This window comes from Xiphophorus maculatus, chromosome 13 (assembly GCF_002775205.1).
Source record: "Xiphophorus maculatus strain JP 163 A chromosome 13, X_maculatus-5.0-male, whole genome shotgun sequence".
Classification (NCBI taxonomy): Eukaryota; Metazoa; Chordata; class Actinopteri; order Cyprinodontiformes; family Poeciliidae; genus Xiphophorus; species Xiphophorus maculatus.
Genome location: NC_036455.1, coordinates 20,527,061 through 20,553,364, shown reverse-complemented (window position 1 = coordinate 20,553,364; position 26,304 = coordinate 20,527,061). Strand labels below are relative to the sequence as shown.

At 38.7% G+C, this 26,304-nt stretch overlaps 1 protein-coding gene across 1 annotated transcript in view; it reads right to left on the bottom strand.

Annotated features, from left to right (window-relative positions):
* Window positions 1-2,647: 2,647 nt before the first annotated feature.
* LOC102219361 (3-hydroxyisobutyrate dehydrogenase, mitochondrial-like) overlaps window positions 2,648-26,304 on the bottom strand; it is a 28,747-nt gene continuing 5,090 nt past the window's right edge. Inside the window, exons 5-8 of the mRNA XM_023345102.1 lie at window positions 12,632-12,765; window positions 12,275-12,351; window positions 4,678-4,834; window positions 2,648-3,914 (exon numbers count right to left, since the gene is read on the bottom strand). Of these exons, the coding sequence (XP_023200870.1) occupies window positions 3,756-3,914; window positions 4,678-4,834; window positions 12,275-12,351; window positions 12,632-12,765 (527 nt within the window). The 3' untranslated portion in view covers window positions 2,648-3,755. The remainder of the gene's footprint in view (window positions 3,915-4,677; window positions 4,835-12,274; window positions 12,352-12,631; window positions 12,766-26,304) is intronic.

Here is a 26,304-nt window from a genome sequence, read left to right as displayed (position 1 = left end):
TAAAGCACTGTTCAGTCTGCCGGCTGAAAATGGAAAAAGTACGACACAAATGGAAATGTAGTGGCAGCTCCATAGCCCCGTAAGTGGGACTGCAACTCTGGAGGAGGTGCAGAGATTCACAGCTCAGTTTGGGGATGTCTGCTGACAGGAAAAATGGTTCATTCTGCACTCCACATATCTGACTTTCCCAGAGGAGAAGCACTGAAAGAAGTCGCAAGATGTAGAGAAGGGCACATCTGATCAGATGAGGTAAATATATATTTACATAGCATATGCCATGTAACTTGAACACATTGCAGTGTAAGCAACACGGTGACGTCCGCGTGATATTTTATTTGAATTAAAACAAACTAACGTTGATTGTTATAATTAATCGTGCAGTAAATGCTTGTCAAAATTATATGTTGTTTGGACAAACCAGGTCTTGATACAAACAATCATACAGAGTAGCCTAACTTGGATTTTACAAGCTTAACTTAAGATTATAACTTTTCTCAAACTTGATGAACAAAATGAAATGTAAGACTAGAGTTAATGCAATGACACACACCCGTAGGCCGTCCCTAAAAGTCCAGTTTCATTTTGTAAGCTCTGAATGAACGGTCTTATGGTAAATCACAACTTTGGCATCGAGAATTACTAAAAGTATAGAAGAACACATTAAACCTGAAAAAGAATAGGTCAAAGGCTCCATTGGCACGCCTTGGCGTCATTGGACACTTGGTTTTGCATTTCTAAATTTAGGCTCATTTAGTATGCAAATCATTTTTGGTTACCAATATCTCCAATAAATATTAACCACACTTTTGATCCAAAAATAGATGAACAAGTCATCCCCTAAAATGACACGAGATTGGTGTTGTGTCCTAGTGTCGACACAGTCACTGTGGTGCGTCTGGTGTCCCACCGCTGGCTGCCAGGCTAAGAGGGTGAGGCTCGGCTGGCTTGGGACTCGGTCTGTCTCTAGCATCCCATTCAGACGTCAGCAGAGACCGGCTTCACCACTTCTCCTTTACAGTCTGCTTTCATGTGTCCTTTAATGAGGAAACCGCCGGCTCAGCAGCTTGCTATAAAACACAGGCAAATTAAAAGACCCAAATATGAATCAACTACACAACCTAATTCAGTAGCCCCAGCCAGAGGCGTAACTCCACTTTAGAAAAACCAAAGTCTATTGTTTGTAAAGGCCAAGACGGCAAAAAAAATGCCTGAAAAGTGACATCAGGTAAAAGCAATCAGACAGGAAGACCAAGTCTACATGAGTTTACATGAGTAATTCCCCTTCATTAGAGACAGCAAAACCATAATTTTTCAAAGAACACAGCTGAGGCAAGTGCATAACTTCCCAAAGAACAATAACAGAGTGAGTCATGAGCCCACAACACGACTCCTGCCACCAACGGCTCGCCACAGTCTGCTAACGCTGCGACTGCCACTTTAGACAACAGCAGCTCCATAAAATGTCGAAGACGCACTCGGCATCAGAAAAAAGCGTGTAAAATAAAACAAAACCACATTTGTTTTTTCCCCTCTCATTTCATTGTAATGATGGAAATAAGGGCATCATTCTGAGATTAGTGCTGCCATTTCTCCTTGGCTGACATTAAGCTTTATGTGCATGCCTGCTGAAGAGTTTTGGAGTAAAAATGAATAACAGAAACCCACTGAGGAGACAGATGTCAGTGCCATCAGCTGCAAATTTAAGGTGTGCGATGCTGGGGTAAAATACATACACTGACATACATTCATCAATAATGCATAGCATTATGACCAAATAAGTTGTTGGTCCTCGTTGTCCAGACAAAGCAGCCCTGACCTGCCAGGTTCTGGACTCCACAAAGCCCCAGAAGGTGTGGTGCTGCATGTGGCACAAATATTTTAGCTGTAAGTTCTGTAAATCTGACAATGTACAAGATATGGCCTCCATGTATCAAACTTTTTTTTTTGGCCAGTACGGCCTACGGACGATTGGGTCTCAGATCTGGGTAGTTTGGGAGTCAAATCAAAACCAGAAAGTCAATGTTGTGCTTCTCAGACTATTCTCGAGCCATGTTTGTTTTGTTCCAAGGTGCATTGCTAAAAGTAGCTGTTGGAATGGACCACATGAGCCAGCCTCTGTGAACCATGAGAACTTGTCAAGCCATCACAATGCGGCCCTCATCAAAGTCACTCAAATCCTAATGCCAGCACATTTTTTTTGCTGGTTTTACCTCATCTACTTTGGGAACACTATGTTTGAAAATTGCCAAACAGTCATATTTAGCAATTTAGAATACATGTTGGGTATTAAAAAAGGCTCAGATTTCAGAATTAAAACTGTTTCATTTTGTTTGGTGTGATATAATATTCTAATCATAGATTCTTTAGCTATAAGCTTTAGGAATGTAGAAAATAAACACTTTAAATAAATGCTCCCAGTTGTGATTTTAACTGTTTGTTTTGGTCTTTGTTGTTCTCCTCTTTGTATTTATGAAAATGGTTCAAAAGTAAAATATCTGATTATCATTCATTCACAAAAGACAATATTTTTTATGTCAAAGTGTGACAATAATTTTGAACCTCCAAGGTAAGTCTTATGATATTATGTGACACATTTAATAGAGGTCACAAAATACTTCAAATATACAAAACATATGCTACAATAAAATCAAATACACAAAATATCTTTATTTTTCTGCTGCAGTGTGACTGAGATTTTGTTTCACAGATGAAAGACATACTGTAGAAACTAGAATGACATTTTTTCTAAAAAAAAAGAAAGTAACAGTCTATACTTCAATGCTGCACAACATTATGAAATATAAATTATGTACAAATTCTCACAGCACGAAGAAACCATTCCTCACGGACGATTTACACAGTTGAATTGGACAAAATGGGATAAGAAAGTGCTAGGCAGTGAAACAATGTTTAAAATTTTGACATCATTGGTCACAAAATAATACTCTGATGGCTCAATGGGCAGATGTAGACAGCTGAGTAAAGAATTAAGTTCAGAGAGATTCTGTAGCAGTATCAAAAGGGCCCTGAAATGTTGCACTGCAACAAACAAAGCACAAACAAGATTTCTCACAGCATAGTTGAAAATGAACTAAAACAACTTTAAATGTAGTGTATTCATAATTCAAAACATATATATAAATGTAGGTAGGTATTAAATTAAATTTCCTTTCATAATATGAAGAAACGTGATTGAACGTCAGTAAACTTCGAGCCTCAAGTTTGGGCAACTTTGGTATAATATGGGTAATAACAGAGTCATAACCTCTGCAGTCGGTTGTAATTTCTTCAACTGCATTTGTATTAGTAGCAGTATGGTTAGTTTTTTCTTTTTCTGTCCACATTATTGCAGGGTCGGGGGTAGGTCATACAGGTAACAGACATTTAGAACAACTCTGACAAAAACATGCTAGAGCTTCACCGCTGATTCATTTCCACTCTTTAACCATCCAGGAAATGGTACACAAGTTGCATAGTTGCATGTAAATCTGCAGCTACTGTACACTGCGTTTTAGTAAAGCTCAACCAAAATTTTGTATTTTTCGGGGGGAGCAGACATTTTTAAATAAATTTTAGCATCTCTTCAGGTACAGGAGAGGGAGTTGACAACAAGCAGAGAGGTGTCAAGACACAGCATTTTGGCCTCTTTTTAGTCTCTCCTGAGAATACTGGGATAAGGGACACTCGGGTGCGTGGTTCTGAGGTCTGAGTAACGGTCCATCATAGCTGTGTTGTCAGCTATGCTCCACCTCCATTCACTGTGCTTCCTCCTCGCGCAGAAACTGGAAGACGGATGAAAAGTCCTTGTTGGCGTAGCCGCGAGAGCACATGACTCTGTAGATCTGGTGGGCAAGGGAACCCAGAGGGATGGGTGTCCTTGTGTTGGTGGCAGTGTTCTGGGCTAAGCCAAGATCCTGTACATTTGAAAAGTAAAACGCAGAGTCAGAAAGATTACTGATGATGGCTGTAAATGAGATACAAGATTTACAAAATTATAAGAAGTGCCACAATAAAACAATATCAGAATTGCCGTTACTTAATTACTAGCCATCCAGGAAGTCACCTCTGACAATTTAGGACGAATCATCACGAGTAAAAGATTTATAAAATCTTTGTATCATTCTCATAACAGTTGGGTGGAGAAAAATATTAATGTAAGAAATTACCCAAGGGAAGTTTGTAGTGTCAATTAAAGTGGCACCAACATGTGTCTTTGAGGAACTCCCAAAACTATCTTTGGGTCCTAAGGAATAAAATTCTTCCATTTCAGCAGAAAAGGGACCTTGGAGATAAATACGAAGTAGACCACTGAAGGAAAACATAAAATATTAAGGTAGTTTACTATGTAAAAAACGAAAAGAGATAAAATGTGGAGTAGTGATGTGGATTGGAGACCTATAGTGAGTAAAAGGCCTGCTGCCATGACAAGCCTGTTCAGCAACATTTTAGTTCAAGCTAAACTCAACAAGTCCAGTTCAACAAAAATGTTCAACTTTTTCAAAGCTGCTCAAACTTTTAATTTCCAACTTTTTCATTTTTAAAACAATAAATCAATTTATTCTTAAAGGCTCAAAAAAGTCCAAAAAGACAGATGATACAGATCTAGAAATAATAATTTGATGCAACTGTAAGAAAGAATCGGGAAACAAAATCTCGCACAATAAAGACAGGAAATACCTTGGCCATCAGAGCAGTCCCAAAACCACCTTGGTAGTTGTTGGCTGAGGGGACACCCTCCATTACTCCAGGGACGGGGTTGTATGTGTCACTGGACCAGCAGCGACCCGATGACATGTTAAGGATCTTTGCAAGCAGCTTGGGGTCCAAACCCAATCTAAAACAGGATGGACCAAACAGCAGTCATTGTCCTCTTTAAATTCCTTGACTCATAAATTCATTTAAAAAGAAATAGTTCAGAAAAGATAAAACATTTTTCATAACATATATTATCACATATTTCTTTTAAAGCTTTTACCAACTTGGCATGAGTTAAAATAGAAAAGCTAAAACAGAAAATTGGAGTAATGATTATTTGGAGTAGACGAGCTTCAGCCAAAGGGATCATTTTCAAGGCTGTGAGAAGCAAAGCGAGTACAAATTTGTCTTCTGGTGATTCCAGTGACCTCAGTTGAACCTTAAGCCAGGCACTAACCATTCCTCAGTGTTAATAGCTGAAGCCTTTGCAATGCTGGTTAATGCAGTATTGATGTCCACCAATGGAACTATCCTTCATCAACCTTTTCTTTTCCAAGAAAGAGGAAGAGAAGTGGTAAAACAGCACAGGGGAGTTGTAAACCTTGCCGTCATATCTCAAGGCAAACCGTTAGCTCCGCTGCCCAAAATGCTGCAATAGACGTCTTGGATGCATGAGGGCAAATCTCTGGGCTATGATAATGAGCAGCAAAAAGCTACCAAGAAAAAGAAAAGAGGCCAAACCTAGGAAAAGAAAGCACAGAAAAATTAAGTGCCAACCATTACAGCAGCAAGGGTGTAACCGTAGCGCCCGTTTCGGGCATTCAGTGTGCCAGTGGAGTGCAGCTTTTGCAAATTACTGATTTAAAGGCCACTGTAAAGTTGGCCACATCAAGTCCTAGCTGTTTTAGTTTATTGTTACTTACAGGCCTGTAACTCCATTCTGCTCTCAATATGACGATTAAACCATCATAGGTCCTTAAAGCCAGCAGCCCTCCCTCCCTTTTTCCACCTGGCTTTCATTCTGCCATTACAACCACAGTTTTATTATCTGTCTAGTAACTAATTAAGAAAAGGGATTGGAGTTAGTCTCTCTGTCTCTCTATTCCCCCTTCATTGCTTATGTTTTCTCCCAGACACTCTAATTTTTATTTTTATTAACCACTACTTTTGGAAATGTGGCATCAGTGACTGTGATGTAAAAAGCAATCTCACTCAGCCTTTTTACTACACGCCTTAACGGATGCCTCGCCGTTTCTGCTTGTCTTCTGCTCTTCCTTCCCCCCTCTCCATCCAAGTTGACACCTTCCCGTCTATGGACTCTTGGGGACATATGTTTGACATCCAAGTCTCCCCCCTCTGTTCAGCTTTCCACTTATATAGTCACACACACACACACACACGCACACACACACACACACACACACACGCACACACACACACACACACACACACACCAGCAAACAGGCAGCCCCTCCCTGCGTTCTGGGTCAGCAGCTGAAAAGGTTACTGGCTGAGCTACAATAAAGCGGGTCCGAGCGCATGGATCGTTTGTTACGGCGACCAGAGAAGCTGACGGGGAGCTGTTGTCCTCTGTTAACGATAAATCAATGATGTTCCCCTCTTGTTCCCTTCACACACATACACACCCCCGTACACGCACACACTCAGCTGTGGTTATTAGCTGACGCTGTGGTGTTGCTCTTCGCCTGTGGTAATTTGCGTGGAGAAGAGGACATGTCACGCTTTAACAAGATCGACATGGATAAACAGACGCGAACGTGTTGCCTTGTAATGTTGCTGCAGATTAAAAAAAGGAGATGGAGCTACAGATGGAAATAAGAGGGGAGGGTGTTTATGGGTTTCTGAGGAGCTGGGAGCGCTGGCAGGTGGAGTTCATTTGCAGCAGTGATATTAAGTGTCTGTTTCATCATGATTAGCTTCTCGTCCTCGTTCGGTGCCACATGAGAGGAAGCCCGGCCCGTTCCCCATTTATTATTTCATTAAAGAGCTAACGAGCACCAACACACAGACAAACGTTTACTATCCCACTTATAGAGACAATAAGCGTGTTTATTGCTGATGTTTAATCTTTATCGCAACATATGCTCACCATCTTTCAGTAGCTCGTTGGAGAAGAGTGTGAGATGTATTTGTACTTGTGTTCTCGCAAATAGAGACGTTTATGAGCTTTGGTTTCTTTTAGATACAAATGAGGCTTTTGCATCAAACACTTTGTGGATGTATGTCTCTATGCTAAAATGATACTGTCGCTCAATTAGATTAACATTTATAGCTTCTTTAAGTATCGTGAAAAAGTATTCGCATCCTGTCAAGATCAAACTGTACAGGGTGCTTTGTTTATTTTAATGATATTTTATAAGATAGACCATCACAATGTAGGTAAAAATTGCAGTCTGTTAGAAAAATGAAATGAATGAAATTACTTTACTGTGAGTAAATCAAATATGAATGGAGTGATAAGCCAGATGTGATAAAAATAGGAATAAAAGAAGAAATACATTCAAAACAACATGGTTGCCTTATTGGTTTGGGAATGTATGTGTTCATAATTGTCATGCGCTGCCACTCCGTGGACTATGTGCACATTATGCTCTGCTGGAGACAGCCAGAGCTTCCATTTGATTTTGACAAATTAACTCTATGAAAAGAACTGTGTGTGTGTGTGTGTGTGTGTGTGTGAGTGTGTTTCATGTGCATTTTTTAGCAAGAGTAAATAAGAAGACACACACAAATGCCTATTAGGAAATGGCTGCTCTATCAGGCCCGAGTTCAGCATGATAAAATGTTATTGCCATTGTCCTATAAATTAGCTGTGAGCGCTCCTTCTGCCTCATGTTGGACTGAATCTGTTGTGTGCCTGAACACACATGCGCCTACGAGAGCTTCTTAACTGCATAAGAGGCAGGGCTGCAATGCAGCTTGGGAGATTTACATATAGTGAGTTCTCTCTAAATGATGACAGACTTTGTCAAGCTCTCTAATAAAAGCCCCGGAGAAGGTGGAGTAAGAGGAGAGCGAAACAGAGGAATAGATGGCCACATAATGGTTGTATGCTTAAACTATCAAGACCACATATGAGTCACTCTTTCATAGAAATGAAGATAATTCATTTTGTGATGGGATGGAGCAGAAAGAAATCCTTTTTTTATTTACAGTAACACTAATGACATACACTGAGAGAACTTGTACTACTAGAAAATGTGTTTTGGATATAAATCAGAATCTGTGTGAGAGTGCATGTTTCCAAGACAGTGAGGCAATGTGTAAATCTGTGTTGTTCGCTTAACGCTTCCATATTTCAGAAGCCTCGAGAAGGGATTTATGTGAGGCTGCTCATGCCAATTTTCTTCCTCTGTCTCAGCGCAGATAAATCAGGCGCACTAACACAGCTGCACTGTGCAAAGAGCAATTCATTTACACTCACACGTGCACGCCTGGATGCGCACACACACACTCACACACATTTTTACAATTAAAAACAAACACATAAAAGGGTAATAGTAGTAACAGTAACACATAAAAGGGATATATATATATATATATATATATATATATATAAATAAATAGGTGATATGGACTTAAATTTTTATCACGTTATTTCATGGTACTGCTATTTTAATAATAAAAATGATAAGATTATTTATTTCTTCTTTTTTTGTTAACTGTATGGGCATGAATGCATAGCACAACATTCGTAGCGCCACAAACACAAATGCTGCTCTTGAAAAACATTCCCATTTGAAATAAGTGTCTTCAGGATGCCAGATGTGTGATTTAAATCACTACGCTGCACACTAATTGCATTTAATCATATTTTCAAACTTGCGGATATTCATTGAAGTTCTCGTGAAACAAACAGTGGAGAAAATTGTAAAAATAAAATTTCCAATAACACTCTCAGTATGGCTTTTGTTGAACATCATTAATTGCAATTAATCGAGATGATGAATCAAAATTCTTATAAGAAATGTTTCAAAATAAATGATTTGAGATCTATCTATCCATCTATCTATCTATCCTCAGAGTCAAGTGGAAAAAAGGCTTTCATTTTGAAGACTTCATATCCCATCATCCTTCGGCACCTGGTCTAGGAGACACCATCAGGATGAGGCATGAGTACTAATGGGATTTCTAGGTGCCGCTCAGTGGCGAGGGTGTTGCAGGATTCAAGCAAACGCTCCATCAGCAGATGTAAATCAGACTGCGGCTCCACCCCCTCATCCGTCTTGCTCTAACAGAGGCAGGCTGCTTGGACTTGGGGAGTGGTTGACCTCTTTGCACTTCCATAAACTACACTAACACACAGACACATTTCCAAACCTGTATCAAAGTAAATTGTATTTACACTAAATGTACATGAAATGTTTATTAGGGCAATTATTTTTGATTATTTGCTCATAATCCAGGATTTAGCTGAGGAATATGAGGGGCCGTTTAGGACAAAATTTACGTTTTGTCTCTCACACACTACCAAAAAGTCTCGCATACTCCAAAAAAGTAGCCACGCACACTCCAAAAAATTACGTTTTGTCTCTCACACACTACCAAAAAGTCTCGCATACTCCAAAAAAGTAGCCACGCACACTCCAAAAAATTACGTTTTGTCTCTCACACACTACCAAAAACTCTCGCATACTCAAAAAAATAGCCTCGCATACTCAAAAAATTACGTTTTGTCTCTCACACACTACCAAAAACTCTCGCATACTCAAAAAAATTACATTTTGTCTCTCACACACTACCAAAAACTCACGCATACTCAAAAAAATAGCCTCGCATACTCAAAAAAATTACATTTTGTCTCTCACACACTACCAAAAACTCACGCATACTCAAAAAAATAGCCACGCACACTCAAAAATTACTCACGCACATTCAAAAAATACTCAAATTGCGTATACACACACTACTAAAATGTCACACACACACACACACAAACGTTAACTTTCTCGCTCACATACACTACTACCAGCTCGCTCACATACACACAAACGTTAACTTTCTCGCTCACATACACTGCTAACAGCTCGCACACACACAGACGTTTATACGGTGGCCGACAGGTGCAAATGCGCAGCAAAAGAGAAAACATGCAAACAAAAAAGAAGACACCCCCGAATGAAATGCAGCAAACAAAAAGAGAGACGCAAACACCCCCGAATGAAATGCAGCAAATAAAAAGAGAGACGCAAACACCCCCGAATGAAATGCAGCAAACAAAAAGTGTTGAAAACGGAAGTGCTCCAGACCACTAGGGGGAGTCAAAGAAAATAGTATTCATTTCTATGGGACCAGATGCAAGATTCAGAGAAAGAAATTTGAAAGAAAGTAAAGGTATCTCTCTGAATCTTGCATCTGGAAAGTGTGATTATTGTGAGAAGTCTGAAACAATAGAGCATGTTATTTTAGAGTGTTGTAAGTATGAAGAAGAGAGAAGATGCATGCTGAGAGAGTGTGTAGGTATTAAAGAAAGGTTTAATTTAATAGAATTTTTGAGGAGAGATTTCGGGAGTAGACATATTCAAATAATTATTCGGTATCTTAAAAAAACAAAGCTATTTCATAGGATATGAGTAGAGCAAGTTGGGTGTGAATGTGTAAAGAATATCAAAGAGGGGTATATAAAGTTATAAGCAAGTTGGATAATATAAGCAGGTGTGTATGTGTGGGGGTATGTTTAATCAGGAGTTAATGGAGGGAAAAGGTAGAAAGTGAAAGTTTATAGACCATCTCGAACCACACTCCATACTGGTAAGTGGCGGTAATGCTACTGTAAGTTTGTTGCCAACCGCCAATAAATACCAAGAAGAAGAAGAAGAAGAAGAAGAAGAAGAAGAATCTTGCATCTGGTCCCATAGAAATGAATACTATTTTCTTTGACTCCCCCTAGTGGTCTGGAGCACTTCCGTTTTCAACACTTTTTGTTTGCTGCATTTCATTCGGGGGTGTTTGCGTCTCTCTTTTTATTTGCTGCATTTCATTCGGGGGTGTTTGCGTCTCTCTTTTTGTTTGCTGCATTTCATTCGGGGGTGTCTTCTTTTTTGTTTGCATGTTTTCTCTTTTGCTGCGCATTTGCACCTGTCGGCCACCGTACGTTTATCTCTCACATACACAAGACTAAAGTTGAACACACACACAGTACTAAGACTCGTTTTATGTATGTGTGAGAGCGAGACTTTTTATGAATGTGTGAGAGCGAGACTCTTTATGTATGTGTGAGAGCGAGACTTTTTATGAATGTGTGAGAGCGAAACTCTTTTTGAATGTGTGAGAGTTGTCACGGAAGAGGCGGGGCATAATTTTTGGATCAAACTGCGCATGCGTAGATCCTAAACTATAAGTTTCGATTGTTGACTCACTGTATGTTCTATTACTTAGTATATTAGTGCTTTTAAATATATATAGAACGTTTAACTTTCTTGTAGATTAAATGTGCTATAGAAATAAATGAATCTGATTGATTGATTAAAAATAGCAAAATTGCTGTAGTACAATCTGTCCACTGGGTGCCAGTATTACAGGAATTATTAACCGGCGCCAACTAGTGCCGAAGAAGAAAGAGTTTGCTATACCGAACATGGCTAACTCTAATTCGAAACGAGAGAGAATTGGTCAGGCAGCTGCCATTTTAAACACCATTCTATCTTCTCCGGAGGCAACCAGCACTTTGACAGGCGCATTAAACGATTCAACGACTGCCCGCAGTGCTACAGTAGATTCAGAACTCTCATCTCTGTTCCGTTCCGGAGCGGTGTTTAAAATGGCAGCTGCCTGACCAATTCTCTCTCGTAAAACGAGTCTTAGTACTGTGTGTGTGTTCAACTTTAGTCTTGTGTATGTGAGAGATAAACGTCTGTGTGTGTGCGAGCTGTTAGCAGTGTATGTGAGCGAGAAAATTAACGTTTGTGTGTATGTGCGCGAGCTGGTAGTAGTGTATGTGAGCGAGAAAGTTAACGTTTGTGTGTGTGTGTGTGACATTTTAGTAGTGTGTGTATACGCAATTTGAGTATTTTTTGAATGTGCGTGAGTAATTTTTGAGTGTGCGTGGCTATTTTTTTGAGTATGCGTGAGTTTTTGGTAGTGTGTGAGAGACAAAATGTAATTTTTTTGAGTATGCGAGAGTTTTTGGTAGTGTGTGAGAGACAAAACGTAATTTTTTGAGTATGCGAGGCTATTTTTTGAGTATGCGTGAGTTTTTGGTAGTGTGTGAGGGACAAAACGTAATTTTTTGGAGTGTGCGTGGCTACTTTTTTGGAGTATGCGAGACTTTTTGGTAGTGTGTGAGAGACAAAACGTAAATTTTGTCCTAAACGGCCCCTCATAGAGGAAGGCCATCTGCATCTACCAATTGGTTTTTCTATGTACCTACTAGGCATGCTAACATAATGATCCAAGCTGTGGTATTTTTATTACAGGTTATTATATTGCGAAACACTCATAACGACCAAAGCCAAGTCCTCACAAATGTGCCCATCTGCTTTCATCTGCACAAGCCTTTCTCTGTAAAGTGAGAGTCAGGTAACACTGAATGTAGCAGGTCAGCATTCGCTTCAAGTACCTGATGCCTAGGTTCATGGTCTCTGCAGTCCCAATCATCCCGATGGATAGCAGCATATTGTTGCAGAGCTTTGCTGCCTGCAGGGTTAAGAAAGACAAGGAACTCCTGATGCATGCATAAGGCTTGCACAACTTAAAGCACAAAAACCCTGTTTATTGAAAACATAATGATAAATGTGAAAATATTTTAAAGTAAATTGTACATGCAGACTAGTAGTTTAGTCGGCAGGAAACTATTTTTAAGCTCAGACACATTCACATGTGGAAAATGAACAACTCCTCTATCCACAAATACCCACATTGTCAGCTTCCAATACAAGTCATGTCTTCAACTCAGTTTATGAGCAGTTGTCTTTACCTGTCCTGTGCCAACTTGTCCACAGTAGATGACATTAGCGCCCATGCAGGTGAATAATTCCTGTGCAGCCTTGAATTCTTCCTCCAGTCCACCAACCATGAAGGTCAGTTTAGCCATGCTGGCAGCTCCAACACCTAATCAAAGACACCACACACTTAGTTCGGTGGAGTTAAACAATTTCAAAATAATGCCAACAGTGGGCATGATGATTCAAGATAATCAAGCCAAACACACATCATGTAGATTATTTCACACAGAGTTTATATACCAATCTAAATTCTTTACTTCAACTTGGACTGGGCTAAATGGGTATATTATGGATGAAGTGCAAAATGTTACATTTCTGAAAATAGTTTTCCATTTCAAATTTTCTGATTCTAAGTTAGTTTTCAAAACATTAGCAGAGGTGTTCCAGCCTTAAAAACAATGCTTATTTTTGGTTAACTGTTTTTATTTATGGTGAGACAAAAACAACAGTAAACCTAAACTCTATCAGCTCAAGCACAGCAGCTAGGTATGTTTAAAATAAAAATAATTGCTTACTAATGGAAGGCCTAAATTAACCAGATAACATATTTTGCATACTAACATTTTGCATGCAAATTTATTAACTTATGTAGAATAAAATACATTAAAAATTTTTACAAAATTATTGAGAACAGAAAATACTTAAATCTAAATTCACACTTTGACACCACATAGAAACTTGGCTCGAAAAACTCAATATGACTTTTGGTTTTTTGTGAATTAAGATCTGGGCAGGAAGCAAATTTAAATCCTCATTTAAAGAAAATGAAATGGTAATGCTTTATTTAATGCCACCTTTGTACTTTTCTGGATGCCCATGTGACACTCGTGATGAGACAGACGTGTTAAGTAGCGGCGCACCAGAGGGACTGAGCTATCTTTTAAAGGCGACTGTTGCCATCATCCATTGCACAGCCCTCGTGGGAACCCTCGCCTTTTGTCTCGTCACCCCTCCTCTCTCACATTCACTCACACTATTCACGGCACGTACACACAAACAGCTGGGCCTGAGGGCACCCCTCGTTCCTGGGTGTATCAGTGACAGGCGTGAGGGGTAATTAACTTTACACTTTATCATGTTCAATTAGGCGTCCCTCCCCATGCCTGATGGCTTAAGGAGCATGTCATGCTGTACGAGGCAATCCCACCCCACGCTTCCCTGATTGGGGTCCTTTATACAGGAAAAAAAAATAATAATTTTCACAGGTTTATTGTTGAAACTGTAGACTGTAAGTAACGCTGTGGTGGAAGAGTTTATCCCAAAAATAGTATTAAAACAAACACATGCAAACAAAAACCATACAGAAGCCTTGAGTAAAAAAACTAATAAAGGTTCCATGAAAACTTTTCACATGGATTATAAAGAACTTGTTCCCCAATTTTGTCTTCCCAAATTTTGGATGAAACCTTTTTTTTTTTACTCCTTCCATGTGGTTTATAGGCGCACTGCTTGGATAGCAGATGTTTTAATCAATATCTACACCCTGTGCACAACTCTTATGCTTATTAAGCCTTATTTTTGAGGATTACTTGTATGTGCTGATTGTTAATCTGGAAATGTTGATAAAACTCAAATGTTTAAGTAAAAGTTAAGATTTGATTTTCTCAGGAGAAAAAAAAAAAAAAAAAAAAAAAAATATATATATATATATATATATATATATATATATATAACTATTGGGCAACTATTAATATGCTGAAATATTATGCAACTAAATGAAAAATATAAAGTTTGTATCTGTTAATTTGAGAATCATTAACAACTCAAAACATCCCCATAAAAACATCCATCCGTCCCTCTTATCCCAAGAGGGATTGTGAGGGGTGCTGGTGCCCATCTCCAGTGGTACCCCCCACACCCTAAAAAAAAGGAAAAGAGTTGTACTTGGATACATGTGATGGACCATTGCCCTGCATAAAAATCATAAACTTTTAAAAGATCTAGATTTCTTACTGAAGAAAGTGGCTAAAAACCAGTAGAAGGTTTGAGAGTTGATTTTGAGCTCATCTCCAGTTTGAAAAGGTCCAGTCAGCTTATCTTAAATAATACCAGACCATATCAGAACTTCACCTCCGCCTTCCTGGTGTCTGACTCGGAGGTCATACTCTCCCTCCTCACATAAATATGTATCACCTGTTGTGCTTAAAACAATTAAGCATTTAAGTTTTTACAGCTCCAAAATATGCCTAAAAGTGATAATATGGTCAAAATACTCACTTGGAAACATTTCTGATAACAGATTGCATAGAAAGGAACTGCAGCATGGTTGCAAATTAGTATTTGAAAGCGGTTCTTAAAAAAAACAGGCCATTTGACTAGCAGAGTACAGCAACGGGTGGGGGGAGGGCAGTGTTTAACTACTCTGTGCTTTATGTCACTTTGGTTGACATCTCATTAAACTTCAAAACACAAAGAAAACGTATAATGGAAACCAGCAAAGTTTCCATCGTGAAACTTTGCTAAAACATTGGCATACCTTGATATTGTTATCCTGTCTATTCCTATCCATAGCCATGACCAATTTACATTTTATTTCTTTGATTAATGTTTTCTAAAATCTGTTTAGTTTGTTTCACACAGAGCAAAAATGATGCGGAGAGAAGATTGAGTCCAAATTTCTCTTTAGGGTGTCATGAAGCGCTAATGAAAGGCCTCCAAGTACTGAAAACCTAATAATGTGAGTGTTAATAATTAAAAAGGAATTACAGTACTCGAACAAAACGATGGACTTTAGTGCAGAGGAAACAAAGGGGGGGATTTATTACACATATTTTGACTGCCATCAACAAAAAACATACACTCCTCCCCCAATCCACCTCTTTAATTAGTTGTGGTGTTCTCAAGTGTATGACGACGCCACTGTTAGTATCTGCATATTTGTCAGTGATGAGCCGTCAACAGGTCATTAGGGCCATATAATGAAACTCAAAGCCCATGCTGCAGCAGCTGCCTATAGGCCAAAGCTAACATGTGCTTAGCATAAGGTCATCACAGAACCCAATAATACAAACATACGGCCCACACAGATAATAGATTTTTTTTCCCCATCCTATACTGTTGTATGATAATGTGTATTACATTTGTAACCAGTCTAAAAAGTCCAGCTGAACTTAATACTTGCCCTTTAACCTAACTTCATTGGTTTCACAAGACCAAGTTTGTGGTCTGATTACTGGAATAAAGAAACTAAATATTTTCTTTATTCAAGTGGTTCCCAAAGATTTTCTTCTGGACCCCCTATGGGTTACAATAAAATCCCCCCCAAAAAAGAAAGAAAAAAAATCAACTGGGCGCACACATCGTTCAACCAGACATAAACCTATAAACATATTTTGTTTTCAAACTCCACTGAAGTTTATTTCACACTTCAGGTTGCAACAAAACAAACTACAAACCATCTTTACAGTGAAACACTTTTGTGTAACTGTTTTTTTACCGCTTCCCGCACCCCCCCTGCAATGGCACAGCTAAATCAAATGTGCTGCTGCTCTTTTTATAAACACCAGATCAGAACAGATCAGAGTTCAGAACAGTTTTTGAGAATTTTACTTCTGCCTATGTTATAAACCATTCATTATTTTCTATACATTTCACAATTGTACATTCCTGCCATATACTATCCCAACAAAATACATTGATGTTTGCAATAGGAACGTGTTAAAATGAGTTGGAGTACTTTTCCAAGGCACTGCATTTCTATTTTGTTTCCGAGTCATTATTCTGCGCGGTGAGCCTCACAAATGCAAATACATATACAAAAACACACACCCACACAGAGCTGTGTGACAACTGTGCAGGTTCATTAGTGCAGATCACTGTTTGCAGATCACTAAAGAGGAGATTATTGATAACACAGTCAACGCGCTGATCAATATATCTCACTAAGGAGAGTAAAGCAGAGAGTAAGACAGTAAGGAAGGAGAACGATCTTTCTCTTTCTACCTCCCAGCATCCCTCCCTCAAATTAACTAATCACCCATAATAAGCTCTTATGATCTGTAGTGGATTTCTATAAGGAGTGACACTGGGATGATGGAAGATCCTTGTAGGTGGAAGAATAAGACATCATTAGCATAGCAGTATGTGTGTGTGTGTGTGTCGGCATTTTTAAGCGTATGAGAGCTTGCTCATTGTGCACGGACTCAAACGCATTAGAGACGTGAGATGTTCAGGTATTGTCTATGTGCTGTGTGTGCTTCCACTGTACATTCATGAGGGGTCCCGTTCTCGGGCCCGTCCTGTCAGAGACGGATTAAAGAGGAATCCTAATGAGGCTTCCTGAGTGCCGGGTCTGCTGGCTCATCCATCCCAGCAGGAGTGACAGTCCTGGATCGTTAGCACTGCACAATTGCACAACGCCCCCTAGGGGGAGGAGATGAGGACTGGTGGTGTGTGTGTGTGTGTGTGTGTGTGGGCGGGTGCGTGTGTGTGTCCATGTATAAGAGAGAGAGTGTTTGAGTAGAAGAGATGTGGAGAAACTGGAGAGAAGAATAAAATACTAAGAAATAGTAAGAAAGCAAGTTGTGTGCATGATGATAGCTGAAAGACATTTCCAAATGGTATATAAAAATGACTCTTATCCCCAAATTTAATTTACATTAAATCAAATTATTTTAGGTCAATTAGGATTAACACAATCTTTTCATGCCAGAATAAAATGTAAGAGGATCTTTAAAAAAAAAAAAAAATTAAATAATATCCATACATATGCACATTTGTGCAAGTATTTTAGGCAACAGATGAAACACAATAAATAACAATAAATAAATAAATTTGCCATGATATCAGGAAGAGAACTAAATGATCATTTGTTTGGCCATAATCAGTGCCTTTATTTGGAGAATAAGAAGGATGACTGCAAGCCTGTCAACACAATGCCATCTATGAAGTATCGAGGTTGCAGCGTCACATTGTGTGGGTGTTTTGCTGTAGCAGGACTTGCACTTTTCAAAGGAACATTATGCTGAAATGATTAAGCAACATATCAAAAATAAAAATCGTAGACACAAGTGGGTCTTTAAAATGGCTAATGACTTGAAGGATACAAACAAATTAGTTACTAGTGGCTTAATGACAAAACAGTAAACATTTTCAAACAAACATCACAGAGTCCAGATCTCATTCGCATAGAAAACTAGTGGCAAGAGTTAAGAAGGTGTGTATGAGTGACGTGGCTTAAAAATCTGATTCGGTTACACCGGTCCTGTCAGGAGGAATGGTCCAAAATTTCCACAAATTATTGTTGGAAGCTTGCAGAAGGATAGCAAAGTCTTCCTCAAATAATTCAGTTCAATAGAAATGCTACAAAATGCAAACCTCTGATTTTAAAAAATAATTTATTAAATAAATAAAAGGAATTTTGAGAAAAAAAAGATTCTATATTCCCAAGTGACCTAAACCAAAAAAGGTTTAGCCTGAGTTAATATCAATGAAAACAAACTGTATATTTCATACAATAGATGTAAACATCTGGCTAGCAAAATATAATTATGCTACAATTAAGAAAGTTCAAGCAGAGACGTATAAAATAAAATCTTGGGGGAGAAAAATCTCTTGGGAAAGCAACCTCTCTATATTTGGTCACTTTTTCCACTTAACCCTTTTGCAGTGGGAAATGTTTAGTTGACTATCTAATGGGGTTTGATCACTGAAAAAAAAGCCATCTAACTCCAATATTTTCAAGCCACAAAAAAGATTGCTGCTCTACCAATAAAGACCCACTGTAAAATTTCCTTTAGGAGAATTAAGTGGAAAAAATGGAAGTGGTAATAAAATGTTCTTATGTGTCAAGGATTGTGTGTGGCCCATACAAGATAGCTTGAAGCTCTGAAGTCCCTTATTAAGGGAAATCAAGTTAACAGTCCCAAAGTTAAACTCTAATAGGACAGATGTTTAACAGCAGGCTTCAATGACAGCATTATGAGATTCAAACTGGTTGTGTGAAAGCAACAGAACATCACAGAAACAACTCTGGTTTGGTCTGATTGTAATGAATGCCAGGTTCATTAGCACGTCTTTGATTATTCGCAAAGGAATCAACCAAAGCAATTCATGCCAGCTGCATGACCTTTTAAAATTCTGCTCTCTCTGAAGTGGTGCATGTACAAAGAAAGTATATGTGTGTGCATGTGCAACATGAACAGGTGCATTTTCCACAGTTGGTAGCCAATAAGACGTCATCTGGAGCTTCTGAGGCTGTCTCTCAGAGTTATAAGGAGCATGTAAAACCAGTAGCCACTTTTTATTGGTGGCAGGTTTAAATTAAAGTAGATTTGTTGGATACAAGGCGGCACAAACTACACTACACTGAGAAGGATGCCACATGATGTAGCGTTCAAGAACTCTCCTTGTTGGAGCACCTGTTAAAAACCATGATAAAATCTTTAAAATTAATTAATCTATTATTGCAGTTGCATGTCACACTGAAAATGAGAAAAACTAAAACTTTTTAACTTGAAAGAATTTATTCAAGTTAAAAAAAAAATCGTGATGTATCAGTTTTTACAAAATTCTCCGAGCGACACCTATTGGAACCCTAAATGATTTCCAAAAACCAAATTGAGCAGAGCTGTTATAGAGAAACTGTACTTTTATTAGTTGATCAGGACTTCCTGTTTATCAAAGGTATGAGTACAATGTGACCCAGAGGTACTTTTTCCTCTAAAAAGGGAGAAACAAGAGAACATATCATTCAAGTAAGGGACATTTGTCTTGATGTTTTGATTTAAAAAACAAAACTGCTGTTCTCCTAAACTTGCACAAGTCTGTAATTAAAACAATAGTCAAAAAAACGTTTAAATGGAACAGTGATAAACAAGACGGGATGTGAACCCAAGTTTGTGAAGTGACCATACATTGTTATGGTCCATGGAAGAAAAAAAAAACAGAATCTTTCTAAATCTTATTGTTGGTGACTCCAAAATGCAAAATACTCATTTCTTCACATCTCCATGACAACCATAAGATCTGCCTACCAGTTGCTTAGCTAGTATTCCATTTTCCTAATATTACAAATTTGCATAGTTAATACAGTTCTAACTGAACTATAATTACAACTCAGGGCTTTTGTCAGATAACCCTAAGACAGAGTCATTTACTAAAGAATAGTAAAATATGGTGGAGGATTTGTAATCCTGTGGGCCCAATTCTCTTCCTAAAATTGGGGACTTTATTAGAGTTTATGACATCACCAACTCAACCAAAACTAAAACACAATAGAAACATGTGAACTGAAAAAAAGGGTGAATTCTTTTCAGAAACGCAGTTCTTGGTTGAATGAAAATCATTTTATTGGACCTGGAAGCTAAATAATTTTGGCTTTAACCATATTTAAATATATAGTCCAGTTTATACTCTGTTGTTTGCTGCTACATTTGTTTAACCACATACATATACAAGAATGCCTGCTTGCTGAAACATTCTCATATTTACACAGAAAGGGGCCTTGGCATTTTTCTATGATGTACTCTATGTTTGAGCGAATGGAGCTTGAATGCTTGTTTGAGCTGGTAGGATGGTAGGATGTTTGCCGACCAACACTGCAGCCTCATGTGGTCCGCCATTATAATTACACCGAAGCGCAGATTTTTTTTTCTCAAACAATTTAAGATCCCAAATAGGCCCTGTAAAACACACAGCGGATATCGAATAAATATGTGGATCGAGGTTGCGCTGTAACCAAAAATTACTTGTGCACACACAAGCATCCCTGCAAAAAAAAAAAAGAAAAAAAAGAATCAGCACTTTCAATTGTTTTTCTGCCAACTTTACTAATGCTTCTCTGTTGCGTTAAAAACAAGCTCTTTATCGACTGCACTTAACGAGCACTGAGCCATGAGAACCGACTTCAGCACACAAATACTCCATGAGAACCTTTGAGCGACTGGCCCACAGAGGAAAGTTTGGGTTTGGGGACAGGGAGGAGGAAAGGGTAAGTAGGAAAGGGGGAAAAGGTTTAGGAGAAATTAGAGCTTTTGGATTAAAGCTCTTGCTACAACCATGTTTGCAGGCCCCATGTATCGACTACTGAGTCGGCTCTCATGATCATCATTATTATTATCATTATCATCTTCAGTAACTGCTCTACTCCATAGGGGAACGGTTGGTCAATGCCAAGTGACAGGTACTGGAGAGAGCGGGAGAAAGCTGCAATCAATCCTTTCCCTGGCCCAATGAGACTCATCTAGGATAAAGCAAGTTAATAATGATCCCAATTAGGCTGGTAGCAGGAGAGGACACACACAAACACATATACGCTCCTACTTTTACACACGCACATCATGATTGGTCCTCTTTTTTTGATGAGTGACATAAAGTCTGAGGTTAATGCTATACTTGACAGTCAGTGAATGTTTAACTCATATGCCAGCTGACTTCTGGTTTATACACACACACACACACACGCACACGCACACACACACACACACACACACAGCAGGTGACAAAGGGGCAAAGTTATAGGGCCCCCCAGCTGCTGTGGGTCTAACTCCATCTGGAGCATAGGCAAGAACCCCCACATTACTGCCCAGTTATCATTCCCATCCCTGGTCACTTTACCGCCCTACACCCTCCTCTCTTCCACAATCCATTCACTCCAACCTCTCTGTCAGAACCTGTCAGTAGCGGGCTTGTTATGCTAATCTCGTCTTTGAACAACTGACGCTCACACAAACTGGTTGGCCAGGACAGACTGCAACTGTACCACCCCTTGCCTGTCTAAAATGATTGCTTAAGGCTAAGTATAATCCAAATAAACAGCAGGCATGCATCCAGGTTTATCTTTGTAAACAATTAGATTATCACCATAGATTAGGAAGGTTTAAGAGCAGTTATAATTGTGGCAAGTATCAAAAAGATTCATACTGGGATAAAGAGAAAGTGAAGTTCTTATAATGTAAAAGACATATGTTGGATTCTGGCTGGTATCACTGTAAAAGTCATAACTTTGAGTCCGAGTTGAAATAGATTCAACTCTATTTCGTTGTTTTGTCTAAGTGAACAAAACAATGAAACTGAGTGATAAGGTAAGTGTATTTAACAAAAAAAACAAAAAAAACCCTCTTGAAATCAAGTGTTACGGTTCCAACATACTTTCTGGGAAAATTCCACATTTAGAATTTACTCAGGAAACGTAAGGAACAAGATGTCCTTAAAACAAGGACATGATATTATACAATAAAAGTAATTGTTAGTTACTTATATTTTTCTTATGAGCTTTGAAATGCGTCACAGTTTTCATAGAGTATTAAAAGAGTGTAAAAGTTAATTATTGGCTTCGAAAATGGTGGGACAAATGACTGCTGATTTAATTTAGCTTTGAGATCAAGGAAAAAGTTACTTCATTTAGTCTGATACATATTAATGATTTATATTTACCGGAATTGATCAAATTGATATAGTCTAAATAAACATTTTCATTCCGTGACTGATGTCTTTTCAGATGACACTTCAAGTCTGTGGGATTGGATACAGGAACAGTCTAAGGAGAATATTGGAGGCATTGACTGGCAAACCAACTGGTGCCAGTCTCAGCCTGAACAAGCTCTTACAGGCTTTAGGATGACGTTCAGACTGTCAGCAAATGACATATTGGAAAATCTGGGTTGTCTTGATGTGGTACAGATATGATTAGAATGGTGTTTGGACTCAACCTAAAGAGAGAGTTTGCTAAAGATTAGGAGACCTCACAAACAACCTTTTTGCTTTCATTTGATATCTTACTTTCCTAGTGCTGGGAAAAAACGTAATGAAAAGGGTTTTTAAGGCTTTTTTAAAGTCTTCGAGCGTTAGCGGTGCGGCAGCCCACCATGGGCACAGACACAAACACAGGCATTTTGGGTAATTACCGCTAACGACCCTGCCACTTGTTAGACAGAGCGTTTTTTTTTGTTTTTTTTTTTGCCAATGCTGTGCCAACACCCTGAGCTTGTGACATCAGAGCTCGTTTTGTTGTGGGCAGCTTTGCATGCGGACAGTTTTAATGAGACCAGACAGTAGCAGACGTGTGTCCACACAAGCATTAGCAAGCCAAAAACAAAGTTAATCTCAAGGTCCCAATCTGAGAGTGGATAGTACTGTTGCAGTGTTGTAGAATGATGTTTTTATGAAGATAACCTCACTGGAAGGATGGAAACTGTTTAATTCACGTAAAAAATATTAAGCGTTGTGTAGATATCTATTCAGCACTCAATACTGAATTATGGAGAAACTATCTCAGGACTGAAATCTTTATGTCCAACCTTAAATGCCCAATTGGAAATAAGCCTAGACTCTGACTGGACCGTTCTAACACATGGATACGTTTTGATTTCAACCACCCCATATCAGCTGTAGATATGCATAGTGTAGCTCGCCTCCAGAAAGGTACAATCTCAAGTGTTTTGCAGGTTTTCTTTGGAATGCGCTCCATCCATCTTTCCAATATACTATAACCAGCATGCTTCACCAAATGGACAGGATTATTCACTTTTTTCCACATCTTTACATGTCCTACATGGCTTGTGGTAAACCTGCAAACAGGACATTTTTCTGCACCTTTTCCATAGAGGCCAGATCTGTGGAGTGCAAGACAGTATGTCATTCACAAATTCTCACTCCTCAGCTTTAGATCTGTACAGCTCCTCCAGAGTTACCACAGGTCTTTTGTCTGCTTCTCCGAATAATTCTCTACATAGCCTTCCTGTTTAGGTGAGTTTGCAAGGTTTCCAATTGTACAATGCCCTTTCAGTGTTTTAAATTATGGATTGCACAGTGGTGTGTGAGATGTTTAAAGCTTGTGATATTGTTTCATAACATATTCCATTGTTTTCATGATGCTGAACTGATTAAACTAAAAGCATTTGAGCGGAGCTACACACTACACCTTGGATTAACATACTTTCTTTTATTCTATTCTGCAGTTACATTGTGTTGGTCTACTAAATAAAATGAAGCTTGTGTTTGCAACAGGACAAGAAGTGAAAAGGTGCATGCGGGTATGAATATTCTGGCAAGGCATTGTAGATAAATAGATGGCTGTGCACGAGTCTGGGCCATGAGGATGCAGCTGGCTCTTGCGTATCTGAAGCCAAGTCGCTGGTCACTGTGGACAAATGGAAAACCAGCATCATGAGAAAAAGAAGAAAGTAAGTTTCTTTGATTACCCTCATTTTAAAAAAGGGGTTATGACTCTGCAATTTAGATCCCACAGTTGAGAGCCAAACCCCTAGTGACGCACAAAACCTACAAAACAGACTTCAGCATAAAATATGCCACCTCACAGAAGACAAAGAGGAATTTATTTCATATCAAAATAAATTCTAGAATAAAAATAAAAAAACACAGAAACCACAAGACTACAGGGTGTGACTTAGACAACTGAAGAGCATAGAAACATAATCCTGTTTTTTTTTTTTTTTCTCTTGGAGTTCTAAACTAGCTGTGATTGGACAACACACTCCTGAAGGAAGATTCAATCAAACTTTAACTAATAACAGTATGTTGATCCGTTAACAATGCATTAAAAAAAATCTTCCAAAAGCTAACAGTATTTTAGCTTATAAACTGTTGATCATACTCTTTTTTTTTTCTTTTAGTTTCCAAACTAAATGCCTACACATCACTTTAAGAGGTATTCATACCTGTTTTGACGTTTCCTCTTTCACAGAGAATGCAGGTCAACTATTTACACCCAAGTGATTTGACTCCATTGGATTTCATTTAGACATGTTAGATAGAAAAGGGCCTGAATAAAAATGTAATTTGGACTTTATAGACTTTTATTCACAAAGAAAAAAAAGCATGCTTTTCTTTTATCTCCACAAACAATTTTTAGGTCCATCACATAAGATGTCAATAAAATATTTTGAGTTTTGTGATTGTCACATGTGAAAATGGAAAATAGTTATAGAGATAGGAATACTTTAGCACAGTGCTGTAAGTAGACACCAGTCAAACTGATCTGACAGTGCCCTGTTTGGGTAGGGTGCCATCTCCTGGTTGTAGTAAAGCATGTAACAACATATTCCATCCAGAAATAAGAAGCACAATAAAAAGGGAGGGGGCAGGTATGGAGAGGGATTCATCTCTGGGAAATTTTCCACAGTGTTCATCCACAGAAAAATACTTTAATAACAGGTCTGAGTCATCTTATTGATGTCACACCATCATATCTCTTTAGAGAGGGCTGAATGAATAAATTATTTTCTGTAACAAAATATCCACGCAGTAAATCTGTACCACCTCTGCTTTCAACAAGTTGTATATGGAAAAAATAAGAAATAAAATCACATATCCCAAAAGCAAAACTTACCTCTGAATACTTTCTTAAGTATTTTAAGCACTACAACACTGCTACAGGCTAAACATGAGCATGCTAACTAAGAGTGTCTGCAGTGCTGGCTGCAGAAACCAGAGAAGGCAGGTAAATCATTGGTCATCTCAGGCTAGTAAAAGAGGTTTAGTTAGGAGACTCGGGAGGAGGAACCTTCACAGAGAGCTGCACACACAGACTGTGGACTGGCTGTAGTATGTAAACAGTGCATGTGTAATGGGGAGAGTAACAGGCTTAAGGCTCTGATCTCTCTAACTGCAGTCGGTGTGTTCTCCAGACGCCAGCTGGTAAACAGACCAAAAAGGGGCTAGGTTTGTGTTTATGCGAATAGAGACATGCACTGTGCACGAGTTAAAAAGTGAGGGATAGACAATAAGAATAAATCATCAGTGCTACTAGTTTTGAAAGAGTTCCAGGGAGCAGAAACCTGTGTGTGAAAAAGAGAAAGAATAGGAGAAGAGGGTGGATGGACAGCTTAACTGCGATGTATCCCCTTCATGTCTTATCTCCCTCCTCTCGTCTCCTGCTCTCCATGTGAGAGCAGTTTCTCTCTACTTTATGACTCTTTATCTGACATGAAAGGCACTAACATGGGATAGCCGCCATTACGGCTCCATCAACATGAAAAAGTCCTGACACAGGATTCTCCATAGCGGCTGTGCCCATTAAGGACGACTGGTGATTCTGTGCTCTGTCAAGGAGCCATCACGAGTAGACAGCGCCAACATAATGAGGACTTAAAACCTTAACCTTGCCTTTAAGACCCCTGGTCAAAAGAGCAATAAAATCCTCATGAGGGCACATTGGCTGGCCTGCTTCGTAATTACAACCCATGTCCAAGCACTAAGCCAGAAGGTAATATAGTTTAGATATACAAAAAGAGTATAAGGGAGTTCAGATCCAAGGCAGAGGGGTCATATACTTAACTTTTCACACAACCTGCTACTTACCAAAATAGCTGTCAATTTTTGTATACATCACACTGTCACAAATCGCTGCCTTTATGGTTTTAAAGCGCAATGTCTGACCATCTTGATGAAACTCAAACAATACAAAAATATATGAGCTTCTAAAAAAGATCCCAATATCGCTTAATGCTGTCACCGATATTTAATTCAACATTACAACAGTTATGCTGCTTTCTAAAATAAGGGAAGTCAAAATTTCAACCCAGAGACATTAATGCAATGCATTTAACGGGTGAGAATCATTATGTTTTAGAGCCTGAGTACATATAAATATTGAAAAAATGAAACACAATCAGCCTTTTCATTGCTCTCCTGAATAAAAGGGCTTTTGGTTCCATGCTCCTCTAACATTGGAAGGTACTACCAT